The following is a 25,744-nucleotide window of genomic DNA, read 5'->3' as shown; positions in this document are numbered from 1 at the left end:
TCACAGAACAACAATGTTTACTCACTTTCACATGCTTAAAACTAGCATTTTGCTCTCAGTATTTGGGCCCGGGGCTATTTTTCCTGTGCGAGTGAAATAACCGCCCCCTCTGCCTACCTTTGTTCCAACTTGTCAGCTGAAGTTATGAGTCACACAACTTATACATAAAATCACCAGACATTTGCAAGGAAGAGCACAGCATATTCTTTAGCACCTGCACTTAATACCTGAAAGGAAATATCATTTGTTGGAAAAAAATTATCTGAGTGGTAAGACTGGAGTTACTTTTATGTATTTATTTGTTTTTGCCTGCAAGCCATTAGGATTGCTTAAGATTCATTCTGATACATGTAGATACATGTGAATGCACTTTATTGTCTGCACGTCTGTTGTTTCTGAGGTTGGAAAAAAAAAATATATATATATATATATATATATATATATATATATATATATATATATATATATATATATATATATATATATATTAAGAATTGCAACTTAAGTTCAAAATGTAAGCAATCTCTTTGACCCATTGCTTATATTTAGATATTTTCTGGGTCGCGGGGATTTATGCATGTGAGTGACTTGACTGTGGACTGTTTAGTGGAAAAAAAAAATTGTAATCAAAAGGACAAACATGCCCATGTGTACAGATGTTGAAAAGATGCAATTTTTGGCATATTTAAATTATGGCGCAGCAACAATAACCGTATTTCATTGTGTCCGTTCCATGTGGTGCGTGTCTAGTCCGGCAAGTTTGGACTTTTACTGTGAGATATTCACTGTAGCACAAATGAAGATATAAAACACCAGAATATGAAGGAAAAATAATTTTGTTCTTGTTGGATATATGTGCATGCAAAGCCTCTTATGCATATGGCATTAACTTCAGCATCAGCACTTTTGGAAAAAAATTAAAACCGGATGAAACAACATAGTGTATTGCATCGTCACGTTTCTTGGTCATACGGTGTCAGAGATTTTCTCGGACAAAGTCAAAGAAACGACTCGGCACGCAGGAAAATTGTCTTCAATATCGGCGGAAGCGGACCTCTGAGAGCGAACGACGGGCGTTTAGATGTGCGCGGATTAAATGAAACTTTAAACACGATACAATTTAGCTCATAGATTCTTCTAACATACGGAAACTTAAAACATCAGACAAGTTTCAACACTCGTTACCAAATAGTGTTGGACCACGTTGGAACTGAAGCACTTTTCTGAAGTGAACAAAAAGCCGCACCCTTTTCCAGCTTGTGGTGAACACTTTTAATGAGGAGCGTGTTCCCTTCTGAAAAACCTTTGCCTGGAGTCACATATGCAGAAGAAGTATCGTGACATCAGTCTGGGAATGATTCAAAAAGTCAAAGAGTTAAGCATTTCCCTCAACTAATGGTATTATTCAGTGATGTTTTTACATTTATATGATGCTATGTTTCAAATATGAATTAACCGTTTTTCCTTACTACTGCGAATGATATTTTGTCCACCCGGTAGCGTGTAATGGTTCACTCATCTGATTTTCAACCAGGGAAAGTGAGATGCAACTGTGCATGCCTATTTGTCTTCCAATGTGCCTCATGTCATTGAATGGTGGACAAGAGGTCTAAAAGAGTTGGAGGGATGCTTGTGAAATATGATCACAGTGTTTCTCTTAGCTCACACGACAACAGGAGTGAACTGAATAATTCCCAGACCAAAACAATGTAACGTATGGGGAGAGGCTTTTCTAAAATCATGTCTATGTGTAACTTTATGGACTTTCGTAGCAGATACCTTGTGATCAGGATTTTAGGAACAAACGTTAGACCAGAATTCTAATTATAAGAATTATAATTACCGTATTTTCCACACGGTAAGGCGCTTCAGAGTATAAGGCACACCTTCAATGAATGGCCTATTTTAAAGTGGTTTTCCGATATAGGGTGCGCCGCACTTATAAGGCGCATAGAATAGAAGCCAAAATAGTGGCTGCGGTTTCATTATGTCCCCACTAGATGGCGCTACACTAAAGTGAATACAATACAATGCAGCTTTATTTATGTGGAGCCCTGGCTGTGGTTGCATTATGCATCCTCTAGGTGAAGCTACACTAAAGGTAATACAATACAATACAGCTTTATTTATTTTTTACGAAAACCTTTATTCGTCTCGCAATGGAGACATTCCCAAGTCACAGCAGCAAAGTCAAGTCAAGTCAAGTCAACAGTATTTCTAGAGCACTTTCAAACAGCCATCGCTGCATACAAAGTGCTGTACATGGAGCGATTTAACATACACAATAAACAGTAAGACGAATCGGTAATAAAGGCGGTGGAAAGCACCAAGCCGTAAAATCAAGGACAAATCATGCTGAGTCGAACGCCAAAGAATACAAGTGAGTTTTGAGGAGGGCTTTGAAGATGGGCAGCGAGGAGGCTTGCCGAATGTTCAGTGGGAGGTCATTCCAGAGAGAGGGACCCGCAACAGAAAAGGCTCGATCCCCTCTGAGCCTCAGTTTAGCTCTTGGTACCTCTAACAAAGACTGGTCCACAGACCTGAGACGCCGGGCAGGTGTGTAGGGGCGGATGAGCTCAGAGAGGTAAGGTGGCGCGAGATCATTCAGAGATTTGAAAACAAAGAGGACGATCTTGAAAATAACTCTAAAATGAATGGGGAGCCAGTGAAGGGATGCCAGAGTAGGAGTTACATGCTCCCTCTTACGAGTACCGGTACCAGTCAAGAGGCGAGCAGCGGCATTGTGGACCAGCTGAAGGCGCTTAATGGAGGACTGGCTGACTCCAAAGTACAGGGCATTACAGTAATCGAGCCGGGATGCGACAATGGCATGAATTACTGTCTCAAAGTGTTCATGTGAGAGGAGAGGTTTTATTTTGGCCAGCTGTCTAAGGTGAAAGAAGCTTGATTTAACAACGGCACCAATTTGCCGATCGAGTTTGAAGTCACTGTCCAGTTTAAGGGCCAAGTTTGAGACCGTTGATTTCAGATAAGGAGACAGGGGGCCCATGTACAAGGGCCACTGGGACCAAACAATATCACCTCTGTCTTCTTTTCGTTGAATTTCAAGAAATTTTGTGCCATCCAGGTTTTGATTTCTTCCAGACAGGATAGGAGTGGCCTTAAATGAGAAGGCGTCTTTCTTGCTCAGTGGGACATAGATCTGGCAGTCATCTGCGTAGCAGTGGAAGGGAATACCATGTTTCCTTAAGATGGAACCCAATGGGAACAGATACAGCGAGAACAGCAGAGGGCCCAGAATGAATGTAGTTCTTAACCTTGGCAGTAATCGGGGTTTTGATATATTTGTGTTTGCACTTATGCTTATGATTCTGGTGACTTTATATCCTTTGAACAAGCCCAACACGTTTCGGGCACACCGGACAAAAATGGTAAAACAAAGAAAAGTGTGTTGTTTTAAAACATGGCTATTAACCGGTTTGAACTTGAAATTGGCAAATAATTACAGTATCAGTCATGCTAAGCCCTGGGCTGTGTCTTGTCAATGGTTGGAATCAAAATCTAAGAACATGATGGAACATTGTATCCTCTTTTTCCCTCTAGGTGATTGTTCCTACTCTGCTGCAGCAAAACCAGTTCTGTTTGGATCAGCAAAGGCACCAGAGGCGAATTCATCACCACCCAACGGACCTTTTGTTGGCCGTCTCATCGGGCGGAGGGAATCCAGTAGCCTCAAACGCCACAATGAGTTCAGTGGCGGGGTTACGCTCCGGATTTGGGTCCTCCGGCACGTCGTCTGGGTTTGTGACCCTTGAAGAGAAGAGAGAAGGGAGTCCAGGTGCGGTCACCTTTACAAAGGTGTCCAAAACCTACACAGCATCATCTCCTATTTTGAAGGATCGGAAGCTCATGGTAACCATGGCAGGAAATAACGCTGATGTTTTTGACGGTTAGTCATATTTGGCATTCTCTTCACGATTTATCGCTTCATCCATCAGTTATTTAATTGAAGAAGAGATGATGAACAGACACATTTGATGTGTGGACATGTTTCAGGGAGTTCAGGCACAGACTCATCTCCTGAGTATTCCAGGAAGGAGTACGGTGAGTCACAGTGAATCACTTAATTAAAACTCTGAGGTGGCTCCGAATGTAATCCAACTGCCAATCTTTCTCCTTTATCTTAGGCTCCTTAAAGGTGCCGTCAAGTTCCACCACACGAGGGAGATCTCAGAGTCGAGGTACGCATGCGCTTCTGAAAGCAGCAAAATGGTAGTATGTGGAGAAAAAAAAAAGAAAAATAAATTGAATGGTTTAGATTTTATATTTAAAAGGGTGGCCATCAACTAATGAGGTTGACCTCAGACCAGTAAAACGTAGGCTTTACGTGGCCAGGATTTTGGGAGCCAATCTGCAATCAGCGAGTTTGAAAAAAAAAGCAATACTCTACTCGATCACTGATTTCAACAGAAGATGGAGCAGTACATCTATATATTAAAAATGTCTATATTTAATCTACAGGCGATCTCTCCGCCAGAGCGAAAATGCATTGGGAAAAAAAATCATTTCAAGCCCAAAAGTTGTTTCCAAAAATGATAAATCAATGAAATGTAGACACAGCAATGCAATACTTTTTTGGGGGCTGGTGGTTGAGCCTCCCTTGCAGTCGGCAAGAAATCCCACTGGTTCAAAGACAATTCTTGGATATTTTCAGCTTTTAGTTTTGGGCAACCAAAACAGGTGTGACACGCGTGTCACTCCTGTGAGCTTTGACAGAGTTAACATATCTTTACACTCGGCTTTAAGAAACTGTGAAAGTTGGTGATAACATTCAAACAATGTTGGATGTTTTCACTTTCAGAGAGTGAGATTCGAGCCAGGCTTCAGAGCGCTTCTAATTCAGCAAGTTGTGAGTACCGCGGTTCATGTGAAGATGATGACCACAGATCGGTCACTTTTGTGCTCTTTTTGTATTTGTTGATTGAACGTCAACTGTTGACATGCACTTGGCAGGGACTGAACTGGATGATGTGAAGCGTCTGCTGAAAGGAAGTCAGTCTGAGAGCACCAGCACCGTTCAGTCTCCGAACAACTCTTTGCCCATTCCCAAGAAGGCCACTGTAGAAACTCGAACCTTGTCTGAGAGCACCAGCACCATTCAGTCTCCTAACAACTCACTCCTCCTCCCCAAGAAGTCCAGTGTGGACACTAGGATTGTATCTGAGAGCACCAGCACTATTCCGTCGACCAACAACTCGTTGATTATTCCCAAGATCACCAGTCTGGACACCAGGATCGGGACAGACATCTCAAAACCAGGTTGAGTTTTCTGTGACCAAGAAAGGTTGCATTCATTTCAGAAGTCAGACTTTTTTTTCTGAGATTCAGGGGAGGACACTCAATAAGATTGTTTGCTCCTTCATCTTGTTATTGTTTTTAAATAAAAAAAAAAATATTGCCCACCTCAAGAAGAAATATCAAGAGTTCTTACGCTTACGAATTGTCATGTCCACGTTAGGTCTGTCCACAGCTCCGGATCCCTATGGCGGTGTTTGGCCTGGAAGTATTAACAGTAGCTACAGCTACAATACAAACCCCAACAACTTAACCACCACATCTACCATTTACCACTCAGGTCAGTCAAATAACACATCCGTCTGGCTATCCCACTCTTGAAATAGAATCTTAACACGTTGAGAGTCTTCCCATGTGATAAATATGCGGTTGGTTTATAACAAGCACCTCTGCACGTTGATATTCTCACTTCACACTGGGTACCCCTTAACTGGCATGTATTTGGTGCCTAATTTTTAATAGAATACTTTTTTTAATTGGGTCTAGAAAACAATCCATGTCCAGCACAGGTGTCAAAGTCAAGACCCGGGGGCCTGATATGGCCCGCCACATCATTTTATGTGGTCCGCGAAAGCAAATCAAATGTGTCAAATTCCATGAACCTTGCTGAAATCTGTATCAAAATTTCAAATTGTCATCTGTAATGAATAACTGTGACATTTTGCAATAACTTTGTGACCCGGTTTACGCTCACTTGAACAATAATATCAGGGTTTTGTGTGTGTGTGTGTTTGTGTACAGGTAATAATATGATATGATGATTAAACATTTATTCGGTTTAATCAGCCCTCCGAGGGAAGACGTAATTCTAAAGTGGCCCGTGACAAAAATTAGTTTGACATCCCTGATGTACTGTGCGTATTAAGTACGTACAGTACAAATTATTGCTGTACTTTTTAAGACATAATATAATGCACCTCGGATGAATGACCCTTGCGTGTTTTGATATTTTACGTTAACCCTTGTGTGCTCCAAATTAAAAAGGCCTTAAGTTACGCATTTTACAATTTTTGTAATGATGTATTTTGTGTTATAAAAACATTCTTTTTTTTTTTCAAACACTCAAAATGTTCAGAGGCATCTGTGCTATCCATACATATATAGTTTTTATTAGTTCTTAGGGATTTTTTATTCTTTATTTTTTGCAAAAGGGAAAAAAAATTGTGTCTGGAGGTCCCAACCAAGCCCTACTAAGAATCCCGACCGGACGTGTTCATGTAAAATGCATTGGTTTGAAGCCTCCTGCAAAAAGGCAAACTCATTTGCGATCCTCTGACGCCACCTAAAGTTGCAAAATTGGAATGACCTCAACCCAACAATGTGGCATGCTTACGTCTGTCCAAGCGAAAACCAAGCGATTGATGTAAAAATCGCGTGAAATGCATGTATACACATTAGGTTTACGATGCATTCAAAAATATGAATTATAATGGGTCTCTATGGTGCAAAATATGTAAATTGTGAAGATTAAGGTATCAAAACGTTTTTTTATTATTGCTGCAATGCCTGAGAATTATCAGCCGGTGACGTCATGATATTTAGGCCATTTTAGAACCCCTCCATAAGTTTCAGCTCTCTCGTGTTTTTCTGAATGCCTTTGCCTTTGATTCAAAGACATCATTTTACATTTATCGCAAGCGGTGCACTACGAGGGTTAAACAGGATCTGATCTGTTGTTTGATGTTGCTACATCTAGGAGGTGGGCGAGGAGGAAGAGGAGTAGCAGGAGGCGGAGGAGGTGTTCAGAAGAATATGGCCTTTAGCTCTCCCCCTGTACACAGTGGACTATCTGTCAGCAGCACTGGTCAGTCTTTCTGCTCAAAATTCTGCCATGATGCATCCTAGACCAAGGACTTCAAGTATAAGACCAAGTGCTTGATTTTGTTATTTTTTTTTCGGTCCATCAGTGCCAGTGTATGGTGTTCAGAATAACCTCATCAGTACCACCAGCCCTCCTGCCACCATCTCTCCGGCTGGAACAAACACTGAAATAGGTAAAGCAATTGAGTCTGATGTATTATCACAATTTTACCATATGTAATACCAACACATGTATATTAATGATGTGAGAAACATTGTTTTTTTTTAAATGACATCTTTACTACTTCCCTTATCGCACAATTCAATCATTCCCGCCCCCCCCCTCCAGTTTATGGCGTACAGAAAAATGTCTCCAGCCCTGCAATCAGCACAACAACCACAGGTAAAAACATTTCTTATAGCAATTAGATACGCAGTTTGTGTTAAATTGTAAATTTGACTCAGTTTACTTTCCAGGGAAGTTAGCCATTTGATTTCTTTTTGTGAAAAAGTACTTAAACTTAAAGGAGACACCAGAACCATGACCAGGGCCCAGTCTGAATGGGAGCACATGAAATGCATGGGAGGGCACAATTATTGTTAATATGAGACAGACAGCATTTACTTCCATCCATCCATCCATCCAATTTCAATACCGCTTATTCTGAACAGGGTCGCGGGCAAGCTGGAGCCTATCCCAGCTGACTTGGGGCAGTAGGCGGCGGGGGACACCCTGAACACATTCATTCATCACATTCACATTCATCAAGAATGTGTTAAATGACGACAGTGTATATACGTCCTGCAAATTTGACTTGCATCCTTCTTTTATGCAGTGCGCCCCAGCAGTCCTTCTATTGATGAACCTTTGGGCAAAGATTATAAGTTTACGATGATAGAAAAGGACAACACGCCTGTCAAGAAGGAAACAGAGCGACTTGTTATGACCAAAGACACAGGCAAACAATTCGTGTCTGCTGCTCCTGCGACTTCTTCAATGTCTGCGGGTACCACTTGAGACTTACTTACTGCAAGCAGTACAAAACAACAAATATGTAGATGGCAAACTCCAATATAAAATACAATTATTTTAGCAACATCTAGAATGATGAGTACTGTGTGTTTTCTTACAGCTACCTACTCTGATGACTCACTGATGAGAGAGAAACATAAGTTTTCAATGAGCGCAATGAATGACGAAAGGGATGCTAAAGGTACATCGAGCTTTTGCACTACAGGGCATCGAGACTGTGTATTTATTTTTCTTGACGGTAATTCATTTGTTTTATTTACCACAGCTGCACTCCTGAAATATGGCTCAAAAGATGAGGTTGGCTGTGCAGGTAAAGTAAATTGTCCCACTGTTACTTAATAGTGTACTTTGGTTTAAAATCTCATATACGTACAGTATATGTGTAAATTAATTTTCTATATCATTACAGATAACCCCACTGATTATCCTTAGTTTTGAGTCCTTTCAAATGAAAAACAAATTGGATATTGTTCAGTTAATTCCGTTTTTCACGGCCCTCTGAAAAGGGATCGTCGGCCAGCATGGAAGGATCACTCTTTCTGTACTTTCTTGATACATTTATTTGGACATTTTGCAGCAAAAGTAGATGTAGATGAAATGAAAGTAGTTGCAGTAGCAGTATCAGAAGCAGGTAATAACCTAAAGCACACAAATGCAGAATATATCTTTCTTTCTGCATTACGGTATAAATAAGTATAGAATTTACATTAATACTTTTATTTTAACAATACATTTAATAAATACTTTAATCAACCGTGATCTCACTATGTAAAATTATTTTAAACGTAAGAAACCATATATCACCATCATATCAAGTCGACCCAAACAAAAGAACTACAACTCCCATCGGTCCAAACCGGAAGTGGAGCGCCGGCATGATTAAGACCAGCTGCAACGCAATGTACTTCGTTCAAAATCAAGTTACGGCTGGACAAACATGAAAACTACGCATAATGAGTTAAATAAAGACACCACTGTTTTAACAACACTTTAGCCCAAGCTGTTTAGCGTTTAGCCTGTCAGCGGCAGCCCCGCCCCTCTTAAAGCGCCAGGTGAATCCAACAGAGTATATTGGCAACCACGTAGAAGATAACTGGCTCATGACAATCGTAAAAACACAACTTTCTTTTTTCACTAACAAGCGAAAACATATTTCTAAAAAGAAATGGAGGTGCAGGTTGTCAAATTTGGTCACAGCTTGTCTGCTGATGTGAACTGTAGATCTGTTTATTATTTTGTATAACGTCCCATTTACTTTCTTAGCCATTCTAACCCGCTGTTATGCCACCCGTCCACAAGGTGTCGCGGGAGCTCGGTTGTTGATTAGCAAACAAGGGGAAGCCTGTAACACGTTCTTGGTGCTGCTGAGTAAAAACCACTTTCTAGCTCATCAGGACTGGTCTCTTCATATCAAAACTACATGAACCGAGTTTCACTCACAGTACAGTGAGGCTTATCACTCTTCGAGTTGTTGGCAAACATGAACCCAAACTAATTAACCTGTAAAAAGGGCAAGTCTAAGTTTGGAAAAGTTGTGGAAGATGATTGGAAAAAAAGATTTTGGAAGTAAAGTCATCCGTAATGATATATTGATCATTTACAAAATGGACTTCTTGTAATTTGTACTCATCAGATGTGTGCAACGACGGCTCATGCTTCGGCTTGAGCCGCTGCTGCCGCTGCAGTTGGTGGAAGTGGCTGCTAGGCCTCCTGCTCAGTCTCCTCCTTCTTCTCGGTCTCCTCTTTGGACTCATCGCTTTGAGTGAGAGAAGATTTGCATCTTATTTTTCATCAGAGAAACAATCCAGTCATGTCTCATTTATGACTCTGGCCTCCCAGGTGAGGAAGTGAAACGGCTCAAGAAGCGAGTCGAAGCCGTAGAAGCCATCACCGGCACCGCGTCATCGAGGACTAGTCGTCTCTCCGGCATCAACATTGCCGATCCGCTGGATTCCAAATACACGGACAGGAGTTATTCTGGTTCCACACTGACTCACTCCGATAATGGAATCGGTTTAGGGACTGCAAGAGGTTCAGGGGGGGACTTGCAGAGAACTGTCCAGCAGCTGGTGAGAAGCGAACTACGCTCTGATGCCTTTAGAGGTCAGAAAATTATCATTAAAAAAATATTCAGCTACAACTAAGTGGTAATGATGCTCTGCGGGCTGATGCGAATTAAACGTCTTCTATTTGTAGACTCGTTGAAAGGAGCTAAAGGAGACCCTGGGATGAAAGGTGTGTGTCAACTCAAGAAAACAATTATGAGCAAAATGATTTTTGTATGCTTCACCAGTCACGTTGTTTCATCCGCAGGTGATCCGGGGGTTCTTGGGCTTCAAGGTGAAACTCCAATCAGTCTGAAACGTTTATGTGGTTAAGACTGTTTTTGAAAGAACCACATATATTAACGTCTCATTTCTTGTAGGTGATGCTGGATTTCCTGGCCTACCGGGTAAGATTTGGAGACGGCTTCCGTCCTAAAATGAAACCGCAGAATAAATTAGTCACACCCCTCTCGGTCTTTTGTCATCTAGTGCGCGTGTTAGAATATCAGCATGCTGAGGGAGCGCTCATAGAATGACGGGTGAGCATGCAGTAAACACGCTATTCTTTCTCAGGTCCTCCTGGACTGGTGGGCAACCCAGGAACAGAAGGACCCAGAGGTCCAAAGGGAAGCACAGGTAATTTTGGTCATATGTGATAAGATAAGATAAGATAAGATAAGATAAGATAAGATAAGATAAGATAAGATAAGATAAGATATCCTTTATTCGTCCCACACTGGGGAAATTTACAGCCTCCAGCAGCAAGAATGTATGTAGAAAGAAGGAAGGAGACAGAGAAAAAAAAACAACAAACATCTTTCAATTAAATACAATATGAACACAAATGGATAAATCGCAGTACTATTTACAATTTTCCTTCACATCATTTAATTATTATTATTATTATGATTGTTATTTTTTATTCATCAGCCTGACAGCAGTCATAATTGGCATCAGAAATTCACCGCATGTATTTTCCTTCTCGTCGAACCTTGTTTCAACCCACCCCCATTGACGTTTTCACCGCGATAATGTTATAACGCATTAAAAACTCCCGATTTCACATTATTCACTTTCCATTTTGCCGATTTTGCTTACAATGAACGCCTTTATGACGTAAACGTCATTATAACAACCAGATTTTTGCCACAAAATAATGAAAAGGTCTTCATACAACGAACCATGGGAAGCTAACTGCCGTCGCTGTCATGTTCCGTATTTGACAGCAGGGGGCAGGCTTTCTTGCTTTGCAAGTTTGCGTTTTCTGTTGCCTCGTTACAATGATTTCCTGGTTGTCTTTTTGACCAGCGTTTTCTGTTGTCCGTTTAGACGGGGACTTTGTGTTGTAATAAATCTCATTTTTGGCGACAAAGTTCCTTTCTGTGTCTGCTATTTCGGTTGATCCACTTATCTCCAGTTTGTTGCGCACGAAGCGATTACTCTGGTACGTTGTAACACGGTTTAACTGTATTTAAGTTTACAGAGTGAAAGGAAAATTACAACATGCCGTTCATACTTTGGATGGGAACAGCAATTTGGTTTCCCCTAGAAAATATAGAAAATGTTGTGTGTGAATAGGTGATCCAGGTCTTCAGGGATTACCGGGTCCAAAGGGTTTGGATGGGCCTTCAGGAGTACCTGGACTACCTGGTTTTGGACAGAAAGGAGAGAAAGGTAAAACAGGGCGGAATCTTCATCCTGTTTAATGTTTTGTTGTTCGCTCTTTAATACTGAAACCCATATGGACAGGATCTCATGGCGATCCGGGACCAGTTGGGGCTCCTGGACAAGTGGGGCTGAAAGGTAAGCGGAAGTGTAAATATCTGTGATTGACCTCAAGTAATACATTAGCTCACTAATCATGGGGGGGGGGAATGTACGATAATGGAAATGTAAATAAACACTTTCATTACGAGTTGAAGCACATCGTTTGTTCTTCAGCAATAATTTTGACTTCACAGAAACTATGTGCAGAAGCAGCGATGATGGGCAGGAAGGCCTTCGATCAGTTTACGAGTCATACTCGATTGATTTTTGCGTTTAGTTCAGTTGTCTTCTTTTTTTTGCATGACTTAGATTTGTTCTTGATTTTACTGCTTGGTGCTTTCTACCACCTTTATTACCGATTCGTCTTGCTGTTTATTGTGTATGTTGGATCGCTCCATGTACAGCATTTTGTGTGCAGCGATGGCTGTTTGAAAGTGCTCGAGAAATACTCTTGACTTGACTTGAGTTGTATAGAACATACGATTTCGACCGAATATTCATCAGAATAATATTTGTCTCCAGGTGCTCCTGGTTCAAAGGGTTCCCAGGGTGTCAACGGATATCCAGGACAAAAAGGTTTGCTCCAAGCACATTATATTGCATTCATATTCCTTTTCGGGACTCGTATATGAACCGACTGAATCTGTGTTTACTGTCAACAATATTTGATGAGCCAAGTGTAGTATTAAACTAAAGACAACTTTGTATGATGTGAACTGACACATCAGGAACACCGGGCTTGCCAGGAATCAAAGGGGCCTTGGGAGAGAGGGGACCTCGTGGCCCAGCAGGTACGGAACGTCTCTGCGAACCTCAGTAGCTGAATATACCGCAAGCACGTGGACACTTGTGTTACTCAAGCGATTGTTTTTTTAAAAGTATGAAGAACACCTTTTAATGTCCTTTTTCAGTTTGTATGGCTAAGGAAGGCAGTTATGGCAATTTATTCATGAACTCAAATCTTTTGATACCCGAGATTATGCTAATGTCAACGATCACACGGACCGACACTTTTTGGGCCTCAAGAAAAAGGGACTTTTGTTTGACTTGATGTGTTTTTAAAGGTGAACCTGGAAGAGAGGGACAAAAGGGCTCCAAGGGAAATGCAGGTGAGCAAAAAATAAAAATAAAAATAAAAACCCAAATTATCTTTAAAAGTATTGCGAGGGGATCATCTGGGCTTCAGGTGCTCACACCGTCAAATCTATTCTAAACGCATCTTGTTCCTTTTTGCCCCACAATTGCAATTTTATTCCATTGCCTTGACAAATACAAAATACTTACATTTTTCAGGTCCTCCAGGAAATCAAGGCCCGCCAGGTGTGAAAACTATCCCAATACGAATCTATAACGCCTCTGAACAATTCCAAAGGATATAATTTTTGAAATGATTCCTAACAATCCATTTCTGCAGGTGTTCCTGGAATCCCAGGACAACCTGGTTCAAAAGGTAAAAGACAAAAGCAATCACTCCCTCTCCCGTATCATGAAAGTGCGATTGAGGGGGTGTTTTTCTTTCTATTAAAAAATACGGACAATGTTCATATTGTAATTGTGTGAACGTTTCAGCGAGGCGACACGACAAAACGTAGGGTAGAATGGCTTCATAAATGCAAGTTGTGCATTCTTTTTCTCATATCCACATCTGCAATATAATACAATACAATACAATACATGCGGCCCGGTAGTCCAGTGGTTAGCACGTGGGCTTCACAGTGCAGAGGTACCGGGTTCGATTCCAGCTCCGGCCTCCCTGTGTGGAGTTTGCATGTTCTCCCCGGGCCTGCGTGGGTTTTCTCCGGGTGCTCCGGTTTCCTCCCACATTCCAAAAATATGCATGGCAGGCTGATTGAACACTCTAAATTGTCCCTAGGTGTGAGTGTGAGTGCGAATGGTTGTTCGTCTCTGTGTGCCCTGCGATTGGTTGTCAACCGATTCAGGGTGTCCCCCGCCTACTGCCCGGAGACAGCTGGGATAGGCTCCAGCACCCCCCGCGACCCTAGTGAGGATCAAGCGGTTAGGAAGATGAATGAATGAATGAATACAATACATGCTGATTTATATAGCACTTTCACAACAGCGGCAGCTGTAACAAAGCGCTTAACAAAACAGTTAACATAAAGCAAAATAATATAATATAATATACCAATATATATAATATAATATATAATATAATATAATATAATAATAATATATGGCTCCTTGGATTACAACGTGCACCTTCAATGAATGGCCTATTTGAAAACAGTTTTCGTATATAGAGAGCGCCGCATGGTAAGGCGCATAGAATAGAAGCGACAATAGTGGCGGTGGTTGCGCGATGCATCAGTAGATGGCGCTACACTAAAGGAAATACAATACAATACAGTTTTATTTATATAGAGCCTTCACAACCTCTGCAGCTGTAACAACGAGAACCGGTCACAACCACGGACATGAAATATATAAATAGAAATGGCATATATCCTTAAATATCCTTAAAAGGCTTGCTTATGTCCGTCTTCCTTTGTTCCGCCAGTAATTAACTATGCATTTGGTATTATCTTCATTTCATAATGGTTGTGCAGAGCTCACAAAGTAGTTTTCTGTTTGAGTGTGTTTTGGCATTTGTCAGTTCGGATCGGGCAGTACGGGTACCCTTTTAGGTTACAATTGGTTCCTGCTAATAATCGCCACTAGATGGTATCGGAACACGACAGGGAAACAAGTCAATGGGAATATAAAGAGAGTTACAGGCTCTTTCTATCGGCTTTTGAGAAAATGGAATGCTTTTACGTGCGCTTTATAGTGCGAAAAAGACGGTGTATAATTCTACACATACTTTTGATAAAGACGTGTAAAATCGTTCTTTCAGGTGAAATGGGTCCAGCTGGTCAAGTCATTTCTGCAGGTAAGACTTTTATGATGCCGCAAACAGCAAGAGGAAGCAATTCAAAGTGTAAATATTGTTTGTCTCTGAATTGGTTTCAAGCTGGCTCAGACACGGTCGCCATCCCCGGACCACCAGGACCGACTGGACCTCCGGGTCCTGCTGGAGTTCCTGGTTTGTCTGGTCCCATCGGTCCAACTGGAAACCCTGGTAGAACACAATACGTCTTTGGAATCTTAAGCATGCTAAGGGGTTTTTAAAATGATGACAGAGAACGGCAAGATGGAGTCATTTCTGTGCAGTTATACCCTTGTCATTCTTGTAAGAGTTCTATGATATAATTGTTAAGGTCTAAAAGGAGACCGAGGAGAGAAAGGGGATAGAGGTGAGAGAGGAGAAGCTGGCATCAGCGTCACACGTTCAGAAACTGTCAGTTCAACACGAACTGGTAGTAAGTACTGCACCCGTTTCCTTGGTTCTAGTACCACCCAAAGCCTTCATCGATATTAAAAACGTTACATTTGTAGAACTGAGCTTCACGAGACTTTACAAACAGGTCTGTCTTCATCGGCTGGGGTGACGGGCCCTCCAGGACCGCCAGGCCCACCGGGAGCTCCAGGTCTTCAAGGTCCTCCTGGTAGGTCCAGAACCTCAAAAGTCGAGTGTCTCAATAAGTGTAGTTACAATTTGGAGTTCCGCAAAACCATTTTCCTTCCATCTATCCATTTGACTGGTTTTCGGATCATGTGTGAGCTGGCAAGGTGCAAGATTATAATCATTTTGGACTTTTCATCAGAGTTTGTTTTTCATTTCATTTTGAGTTGTTTTGTAACTTCGGTGAGTTATAATTATTTTTTTTGGAGTGGATTTATTAGTTTAGATTTTTTGGAAAATGCTTTGTTTTAGTTTATGTTTTATGACTTATAACTTTGTATTAATTTTATTGGCGTTTTTTATATGGCATATTTGTCGAGTCTAAGATGAAAAAAAAAGGGTCTCTAAGTATTGTATAATAACTTAAGTGCAATTACCCAAGGAAAATAAATATGTTTTAAAATGAACTCAAAAATGCTCAATAACAAAAACAAAGGACATTTACAGTACATATAATTTTAGTTTCAGTGATCCTTTTTCAAAAGCACATTTTTCTTTTGGTTTTTTTGGGGGGTGGGCGTGGGGGTTCTGTTGTTATGGGTCCTGTTGTTACATGTTTTTTGGGGGGGGGGGGTTAATTTTAGTTTTAATTATTTTGTTAGTTATGGTTAACTATTATAACCTTGGTGTGTTAAACGCTTGACTGGTCGCCATTCAACCGCAACACAAATACAGATATACATTTGCACTTTTGGACAATTTGGGGTCTTCAATTAAAGGGCCATGTTTTTGAGATACGGAAAGAAAAGCCAGAAAGGAAACATGGCGAGAACATACCCACCTCCACACACCGAGCTGAAATTCCAACCCTAAACCTGTGAGACGGACAGATTTAACAATACCTCGCTGATCTGATGCCCTTGTGAAAAATATGCTTCAAAAACTTGAAAAATGAAACAAAATGTGGAGTTCAAACCATCATGGGGCAGGACTTATGTTTAACCTTAGCAACTCAATCAATGACCATTAAAGCACAGGTGTCAGACATAAGGCCTGGGGGCCAGATCTGGCCTGCCAGATCATTTTATGTGGCCCGCAAAAGCAAATCGCATGTGCCAACTTGCTAAAATCTGTACTGAAATTGTCAAATTGTCATGTGTAATCAATAACGTTGAGATTTTGCAATGATTTTGTTACCCGATTTCCACTAACTTGATCAATAATCGAACAAACTATTAGAATTGACTTGACTGATTTAAAAACTAGTAAGCTATTCATTGGTTGTGTACATGTAATCGTTTTGTGGTTTCAATGTCACAACGGCCCGCCGAGGGAAGACACAACTCCAAATTTCCTGTTCCCTCTCCATTCTGCATGTCAAGCTTTTACTTCTTGGTGTTAATTGTTTGGTTGATTTATTGATTGATCGACTGATTGATTGAAATGAATTTATTTGGTCATTGCACAGAAGACAGTAAAATAAAACTATACCATAGAAACTTTTTACAGTGATGATTTTATTTGCTTAAATCATCACTGAAATTTATTTTTTTTCAAAATTATATGAGGTCGGGACCAAGTAATTCATTTTACATTATTTTCCACTACCATGGTCTGACTTTGGATGCTCGATTACGTTCACAGGATGCGATGAGTGTTTGCAAGCGACGTAGAAGATATATTGATGATGATTCCTTTTTTTGTTGTCACCGCAGGTGAGTCAAGACAAGGTCTACCTGGGCGTAGAGGTCCGCCTGGAGAGCCAGGTACGGAAACATGGACTTTTTTTTTTTTATTTTAGATTCGTTCTTGACCTGGAATCGGTTTGACAGGTATTGGAGCACCTGGACCCGCAGGGCCAAAAGGAGAGGCTGGCAACTTTGTCCCTTCATCAGGTTGGAAGAAAACTTTTTATGTTATTTTTTAAAAACAAGAATAATCACACACATACACACACACTTTTTTTTTTTTTAGGAACCTTCTTTGCTGGACCACCAGGGCCACCTGGACCTCCTGGACCCCAGGGCCCACAGGGTACATTTATATTTTTAAATTAAGCCATGATCCAAACATGCACTGCAGTTTAGTTAACTGTGTTCTGATGTAATTCATTATCATTTTTAAATGGTCATATTTTGGGTTCTTCCTGTTTCAATTTAATTCTTATAAGGAAAGGAAAAGTCACTGGCAACTGATTAGCGGATAACATCAGAAACTAGCTCCATCCTGCCATTGCTGTTGTGTAATGGGAAAGTCAGTGGAACAGTGATGGTACATTCCGGTTGCCTTTTTTAAAAAAAATTTTAGACACCAAACCAAGCAGTAATGCTGAGGGCAAAATGACTTTTTGAGTCATCTGAAATTTTTTTCCAAAGTTTGTGCATTGAACTATTCATGGATGACAGCTCTATGTGCAATGGATGAATGGCTATTTAATTTAAGGAGGACAGGAGGATACTTTGATTCCTATGTAACATGTTTCTCATCATCACGATTAGGTGAGCGAGGACTCCGAGGTTACCAAGGTATGAAATCGATGGACCGACATGACGAGTATACTTTTTAAAATGTGCTCAAATAATACAGCTTGCATCCCATTATGACTCGTTACAGGAGAAGCAGGTCAGCCAGGTTTGCCAGGAACTCCAGGAGAACCAGGTAATAGCAATCAGGTTTGTACAGTGGTGCCTTGATATATGAGTGAATCGACTTTCAAGTTTTTCCAAGATATGAGCCATCGTTCGGCCATTTTATATGCTTTGATTCGATAACTTGAGACGGGCCGCTGTATGTTGGCAGTGAACTCAGCTCTGAGTACCAGTTGTGGTTATGCAGGCTCCCTCTTGTGGTATACGAAAAAACAGCCCATTTGTTCACAACAATTCTGTTGTATTTAATTTTAAAATAAATACTGTTATAGAAATGGAATTTTGGGACTATTGGACTATTTTTTTGAGGAGGTACTCAGGGTAAAAAAAAGCTTGCTAACCGCTGCTACGCTGTATGAAGGTTTCAAAGCACACCAAAGAGATCATCAAAACGACAACTTTTGTGCATTTCTCACAGGTGATTCCGGATTCTCTGGAGTCTCTCTCGGTAAGATGATTCAAATACATAATTGATATGCAAAGTATACCACAGTTCATATCCATATCAAAACCTTTCCTAACCATGCCATCAACTAAATCACATGTAAGGATTGATGATGTTGATTATTACACATTATACTCGTGTGTTGAACTGTCTTACTAGTATGTGGGCAATTCAGCCCACAAGTTGGGATGTCGAAGAAATTCTTGCCATAAACTAGCAATTAATATGAAAGTAACACACTTGTGTTGTGAAGTGTTAAATTTAAGATTGGCGCTCTTGGCAACAAGTTTTCCCGGAGTTTGATGGTGGCAAAAGGTGTCGGACAATGCCAGGCTTCCCATAAGGAGTCGGAGTTTGTACCCATCTAAAAACGTCTGCACCTGAGCTGAAGAACAGCTGCGGTATACTCGGAGCATTTTTCTGCATTCTAGCAAAATCTTTGTTTATACAAGGGGGCACATCAAGACGAGGATTACCCGGACCTCCTGGACCGCCAGGTCCACCTGGAAGAGGTTGGAGTGCTGCGTCAGGTTCAAGTGAAATGGGCCAGTACATTGCAGAGTACATCCAGAGTGAGGACATGTTTTTTGTTTCCGATGGTCCGTTGTCTCTATTACTACATTGTGCTTAGTGACTAATCCCATCAAACTGTTTTGACATATAGGTGGGAATTTGAAGCAGTACCTGACGGGTCCTCCGGGGCCTCCGGGACCTCCAGGGGTCTCAGCGGCCTCAGGTGCCGAGATGGTGGATGATGTCGCAACCCGAGTCATTGCCTACATTCAGAGTATGGATAACACTCTTGTCTTGTTATTTCTTGAATTATTATATTTGATGCGAAAGAATACGGTAGGGCGGCCCGGTAGTCCCAGTGGTTAGCACGTCGGCTTCACAGTGCAGAGGTACCGGGTCCGATTCCAGCTCCGGCCTCCCTGTGTGGAGTTTGCATGTTCTCCTGCGTGGGTTTTCTCCGGGTGCTGCGGTTTCCTCCCACATTCCAAAAACATGCGTGGCAGGCTGATTGAACACTCTAAATTGTCCCTAGTTGTGAGTGTGAGTGCGAATGGTTGTTCGTTTCTGTGTGCCCTGTGATTGGCTGGCAACCGATTCAGGGTGTCCCCCGCCTACTGCCCGGCGACAGCTGGGATAGGCTCCAGCACCCCCCGCGACCCTCGTGAGGATCAAGCGGCTCGGAAGATGAATGAATGAGAATACGGTATTTTCACAACCATATGGCGCACCGTATTATAAGGCGTATAAGGCGCGCCGCGTCCATTTTGGAGAAAATGTAAGACTTTTAAGTGTGCCTTGTGGTTGTGAAAATACGATATCTCTCTGAATGTTCTGAACTTCTGCTTCATTGCCAAGCACTGTTGTGAGCAACGCTACCTACCAAATGAAGAAACTATAGCAGAGGTTTACTTCGTTGTACTGTAACTCGGTTCCGCATAAGATGAATAACTCTTGTACTAAATACAATACAATACAATACAATACATGCTGATTTATACAAAGATAAAGATAAAAACTAAACTAAAGATAACAAAGTGGTGGACATTATCAACAGCACGTGTGTTAATTGCGGTCATTTCAATACTGACCATGTGAACCGGGGTTAAGTTCGGACAAATATGTATTCAATGATCCAGGTCAAGGCAGAGGAAATAGTGGGACCTCCGGTTCTCTTGGTCTGACTCTTCAGAGCGGCTCCATTTCTGTTGATGACCTCATCGCCATTTTACAGCGTAGGTCTTACGAAACGGTTCTATTGTGAAAAATGCCTTCAAAGCATGTTTGACAGCAACATATGCGTATAATTGTTTGGTTGCATTGCAGGAGATGACGTGAGAAGGTATGTTGCTGGTCCTCCTGGCCCACCAGGGCCCCCTGGAGCACCAGGTCATGGAAGCTATAGATTTGGCATGCAGGAGGTAGCTGAACGTGCCCTCAGTCTGATGAAAGGTACAATCAAAATCTTGTCAGCTGTCATCACGTAAAAAACACAAATGAATTTGAGAACACCTCCTTCGTTTAACATTTAAGAGTTATTGCGTGATAACATCATTTTTGTCGAACGGTGACTCATTTCTGCCATTAGAAAGGGGCTTGGTGGGTGTATCTGGACAAGGATATGGCTTCTCATGTAAGACAAAACATTTATTCCATCACGTGGTCTTTTTTTTTCTACTAACAAAGATTTATTTTTAATGCCCAATCAGCTGAGTATCATACTGCTGTTGGACCCCAGGGGCCACCCGGTGTACCCGGTCCACCCGGACCACCTGGAGCACCAGGAAGTGGAAACTTCTTGAGCTCAGATGTTCGTGAATACTTGCAAAGTGAGTGTGAGAATACAAAAAAACAGCATCACTCACTTAGATAAATACTTCACCGACACGTGTTATCCAACATTGTGCTTCCAAAAGGTATTGCCGGCCGAGGTCTTCCAGGTCCACCTGGTCCCCCTGGACCTATGGGTCCACCTGGTACCAGCACCGAACTTACCTACATTGAAGGTGTCACCGGCGAGACGATCAGAGCAGATAGGCGGGAATATGTCAGCAGTGAGTACAAGCCTTTTTGTTTTTTTTGTGAAGCATGGCTTTGTATAGAATGTTATACAATTTGGGAACTGTCCTAAGGTGACAGGACAAGAGGAGGTATGTTTGGCATTCCCGGTCCACCCGGCCCACCTGGACCCCCGGGAGAAAAGGGAGATTCAGGCGTATCCGGTGGTAGAAACTGGAACCTGGACACCGGAGACTACTCCAGTATGGCTGTCCGAGTAACAGATTATATCAAATGTAGGTGACAAACAAGAACGACATCACGTCACGTACGATACAATGGAATGGAATTATTTTCACGTCTATTGGTCTCGTCAACTCCGTCCGCATGCAGCCCAGGGCCTGCTCCGGGATGTTGTGAGGGAATCTGGTGGTGCTGTCCAAGGGCCTCCGGGACCTCCTGGTCCTCCGGGAACTCCTGGATACAGCCAATGGTTTAGTTCTCAAGATAATGTTGTGGATGTGGTGGCGTACCTCAAATGTGAGTCGACAGATGTCCCCCCTCCCATGAACCCCACCTCCAATTTTGATGCAAAATAACAAGGCTCTTGACATGTAATCCACAGCCCAAGGTCTGCTCTATGACTCTGGGAGAGATCAGTATGGCCATGCTGGGCAGGGAGTCAGAGGACCACCTGGGCCTCCTGGACCTCCAGGGTCCATGCTTTGGCTTGGCACTCATGGGAACGCAACAGATCTGGTGGAATACATAAGATGTAAGTGGATTGTTGACTGATCAACCAACCATCTCGTTACCTCTGCGTCCCGCGTCCTAGACGCATAATTTTCGCGCGAGGACGCACATTTCCAAATAATGTGCGTTTTGGGGACGCAAGGAAATTTCTCAGTCATACACCAAAACCACTTTCTCTCTCTTTCAGCTAACGGTGTGTTACACGACATCATCAGGGACTACAGCAATCACATCTTCCAAGGACCCCAAGGCCCACCTGGTCCTCCAGGTGCGCCGGGCCACGGTCAAGGCTTTGGTTCCAGTGGGAATTACACACATCTGGTGGAATACCTCCAATGTAAGTAATCCCATGCCGACCATTGGCAAATGATGTGGAAAACAATGGATGCCAAACTTTGACATTTTCCACGGCAATCAACTGTTTTTGTAGCACATGGTCTGATTGGTGACAGTCGATGGAGCAGCTATGACCGCACTGCTCAAGGGCCACCAGGACTGCCCGGGCCTCCAGGAGCTCCCGGATACAGCCGAGTGTTCGGCTCCCAAGAAAATGTCACCGATTTAGTGGAATTCATCAGAGGTAAATGATTTCTTTTCTTCAATGCAAAAGCTGAATGATATTCAAGCGCAAAACTTGCGGTAGCTGACACTTGCACGTTTCTCCTACAGTACACGGTGCCATTGTCGGAGCACCGGGGAGACCAGGACAAAAAGGGGAAATAGGATTTCCAGGCCCTAAAGGAGACAGAGGTACACATTTGATTCCAAAATAATGATGCACACTTTCTCCGTAGTTACCATGAAGAATTTTGTTTTTATAGTAAGATTAAATATGTTCTGGGATTGACTGCTGACCAGGCCTGGGCACCAAAGTCAGCTGGGAAAACTCCAGCTCTGCCCATTTTTCAGGGTCTTCCTCATCCCCGAAAATCATTATGGCCTAGCGGTCCTTCTCAAATAGTGGGGGTGCAATGCTGCGGGCTTTTTGCCATATGAAAATAAATTGCAATTACACATCCACTCCAGTAGGTGGCATTAGTGCGCTCATTGTTGGCGTGTGCGCAGGGAGCATTGTAGCGAAGGGTTTTGTTTGTCTTTCGCGTATTGTGCATGCGCCACACAGCATGGAACAGGAGATTTGTGGAGCATTCGGAAAAATCAGAGCATCAGGCAGGAACGAATGGAAACTGAACAAGCAAGATGCAGGTGTGGTGGGCTGACGGGGGATTTAAACTAACTCATTCATCATTTTTGTACAGCATTCACAACTCGGGTTGCCAAGTTATTAGGTTTTTCTGACGTTGGTGGATGTTTAGTGGTGTTACGGAAAGAGCCACTGTAGCTACCGGTAATATTTACAGTGGTGTCGCTACTCACAACAACGACAAAAAATCATTCATGGAACAGTCCCACTCTCATTCGTGTTGTGTCGTGAAAGAAGTGAATTTCCCAATCTACCCATGAAGTGCAGTGAACAAATCTGAGACACCATGGAAAAAATAGTTCAATGAAAACAAAGGTGGCGAGAGATGGAGACAGAGAGACAAATGAACACAATCAAATGGTTCAATGACTCGGGTCCAAAAAATGAGTTGGCGGGGGAGGGGGCATGAACTGCACTGGAAGTCCTGTTGGGACACCAAATGACTATTAACGGTCTGAATTGTCACCTCTAATGACTGGATTTGTATATGGGTACAGGTGACCGTGGTTATCCAGGACCCAAGGGAGAAAAAGGTGAGTGATTCGCATTTGTGACATACAATTGTCATATCCTTCCAACTATTATTATGGCTGAGTTTTGACTTCAGTGAACCTCATACACCAATACATACTACATACTACATACATACTGTACAACATACAACTCCAATATTTAAGTGTCGATATACCGTGGTTGCATGCCCCCATGGGTGTAGGCCCGGCCACCAGGCGCTTGCCAACAAGCCCCACCTCCAGGCCTGGCTCCAAAGGGGGGCCCCGGTGACCCGCGTCCGGGCAAGGGAAACCTTGGTCCATATACTTTACTCATCATAAGGGGTCTTTGGGCCGTGCTTTGTCTGGCCCCTCACCTAGAAAATGTTTGCCATGGGTGACCCTGCCAGGGGCATAAAGCCCCAGACAACTTAGCTCTTAGGATCATTGGGGGACACACAAACCCCCCCTCCACCATGGTAAGGTGACGACTCACGGAGGGGAATGAAAACATTTATTCATTCATTCATTCATTCATCTTCCGTACCGCTTGATCCTCACTAGGGTCGCGGGGGGTGCTGGAGCCCATCCCAGCCGTCTCCGGGCAGTAGGCGGGGGACACCCTGAATCCAGCCAATCGCAGGGCACACAGAGACGAACAACCATCCACGCTCACACTCACACCTAGGGACAATTTAGAGTGTTCAATCAGCCTGCCACGCATGTTTTTGGAATGTGGGAGGAAACCGGAGCACCCGGAGAAAACCCACGCAGGCCCGGGGAGAACATGCAAACTCCACACAGGGAGGCCGGAGCTGGAATCGAACCCGGTACCTCTGCACTGTGAAGCCCACGTGCTAACCACTGGACTACCGGGCCGCCCTGAAAACATTTAATTTGGTGAAATGTACACAGCACAGTTGCAGTATAAGAGGACGTTGATGATCAATGTGCTCTTTCTCATCTTTCTGGCTTTCTTGATTCAAAGTGAAGACATTTTCACATCCGACTGCAAACTTGATCTGAAATGAAGTCTTGCTTTTTCAGGCGACAGCTCAGTGATTTCAAGGAGAGCAAAGAGGCACGTTGTGGTCTGAGTCACATGACTATGGGGATGAAAGTGCACCATTGTTTTCATGTACCGGTACGTTTGTTTGTTTTGCCACAGCAAATGTATGCTCCATTTTCTTTTTTTTTGTTTTGTTCCATTACTGTATCCGCTTTGCTGTAGGAATTGTACCGAATATGACTTTGAAACCAAAAGCTTTTTAATGTGACTTTACATGTGACAATTTAGACACAGCGATGCAATGAAACAAACTGCTGTTATCATTTTCAGAGTGTGTATAAATGTTGTACTTATGTCCAGTTGAATGTAGCTTTTGATTACATCATTTAGTGGACCAACTTTACAAAGCTGGGGTTTACGTAAGGTTATTGACTTTCACATATTCAGTAGTAGGTGAAACTATATTGTCGTTCTTTTTCCAAGGAACACATTCAAAGCAAGACTAAGCAGAGCTGTATTCCAGTGGAAACTTTATTTACAGAAAAAAGGGAAATCTACATGATTCAGGCCAAATGAAAACTGAACAATTTTTTTTTTAAATGAATTATTTTGGTAGGAATAATTAAATTGACATTACAACAAAATGAATTTACCGACTCAAGAATTGATTTCACAATGACAGTTTTAGGTTGTTCTGAAATGCTCAGCGGCAGCAAAATGAGCAAAATAAGCATGTGGCAGGATTTATTGAATAGCAATACTACCGAGTTGTAATCTTGTAAAAAAGGTGCACAGCACTCCACTTTTATTTTGGTGCCTTACTATTAAATACCTTCAGTAACGCTTCATAGAAAGATAACAAGAAATGAGCTGATAAATCAAGAAAGCCTAAACCAGTCAGGCCCACATTTTCCTTGAACTTCATTCGATATGAATGTCATAGCATAGTTACCAAAAAGCAAACAAACATGAAAAGAGCTCAGCTTTTGTTTTTTTTTTTAATCCAAAGACAATTTATGCATTTAGGATGCATAACGACCCCCCCCCCCCCCAAAAAAATCCAAAGTCTAAGCAGACGGTGACTCACTAACACCTGATAATGACACGTTTTATTTGGAGACCGATTCTTTGACAAACTAAGTAAACTCATGGGCGAATGCCGTTGCTGCTGAACATGTACATATAATAAATTGACGCATTTTTGTCTTTGATAATTTGAATGATAATTTTTAGCCATAACTGAATAATGGGAAAATGCTGAC

General features: G+C 42.2%; 1 protein-coding gene across 1 annotated transcript; it reads left to right on the top strand.

Moving 5' to 3' along the window:
* The first annotated feature begins 113 nt into the window (after window positions 1–113).
* On the top strand, window positions 114–25,530 carry LOC127612962 (collagen alpha-1(XVII) chain-like). Its single transcript, XM_052083827.1, has 51 exons — window positions 114–269; window positions 3,565–3,910; window positions 4,018–4,065; window positions 4,149–4,202; window positions 4,823–4,870; window positions 4,975–5,280; window positions 5,480–5,596; window positions 7,013–7,120; window positions 7,224–7,310; window positions 7,466–7,519; window positions 7,953–8,123; window positions 8,250–8,330; window positions 8,415–8,459; window positions 9,783–9,911; window positions 9,989–10,252; window positions 10,346–10,384; window positions 10,463–10,489; window positions 10,575–10,601; window positions 10,768–10,830; window positions 11,773–11,868; window positions 11,944–11,997; window positions 12,484–12,537; window positions 12,690–12,752; window positions 13,026–13,145; window positions 13,234–13,281; window positions 13,376–13,411; window positions 14,816–14,851; window positions 14,933–15,040; window positions 15,180–15,281; window positions 15,387–15,467; window positions 17,140–17,190; window positions 17,257–17,319; window positions 17,399–17,458; window positions 17,923–17,949; window positions 18,038–18,082; window positions 18,491–18,520; window positions 18,970–19,089; window positions 19,182–19,304; window positions 20,167–20,262; window positions 20,354–20,479; window positions 20,616–20,660; window positions 20,737–20,856; window positions 20,944–21,081; window positions 21,160–21,321; window positions 21,419–21,565; window positions 21,651–21,800; window positions 21,966–22,115; window positions 22,209–22,358; window positions 22,448–22,528; window positions 23,480–23,515; window positions 24,521–25,530. The coding sequence occupies exons 2-51, from the start codon at window positions 3,706–3,708 to the stop codon at window positions 24,568–24,570; spliced, it is 4,641 nt and encodes a 1,546-aa protein (XP_051939787.1). The 5' UTR covers window positions 114–269; window positions 3,565–3,705; the 3' UTR covers window positions 24,571–25,530.
* The last annotated feature ends 214 nt before the right edge of the window (window positions 25,531–25,744 follow it).

Source organism: Hippocampus zosterae, chromosome 13, assembly GCF_025434085.1.
Source record: "Hippocampus zosterae strain Florida chromosome 13, ASM2543408v3, whole genome shotgun sequence".
Lineage (NCBI taxonomy): Eukaryota > Metazoa > Chordata > Actinopteri > Syngnathiformes > Syngnathidae > Hippocampus > Hippocampus zosterae.
Note: the sequence above shows the minus strand (reverse complement) of the source record. Positions and strands in the feature narration are given on the sequence as shown.

Bases quoted from the DNA above. Each gene is read 5' to 3' on its own strand.
- LOC127612962 (XM_052083827.1), top strand. From the start codon at position 3,706: ATGAGTTCAGTGGCGGGGTTACGCTCCGGATTTGGGTCCTCCGGCACG. The intron at 8,460-9,782 runs GTAAAGTAAATT...TGTACTCATCAG, and splicing joins AGATGAGGTTGGCTGTGCAG to ATGTGTGCAACGACGGCTCA. The intron at 10,385-10,462 runs GTGTGTGTCAAC...TTTCATCCGCAG, and splicing joins AGGAGACCCTGGGATGAAAG to GTGATCCGGGGGTTCTTGGG.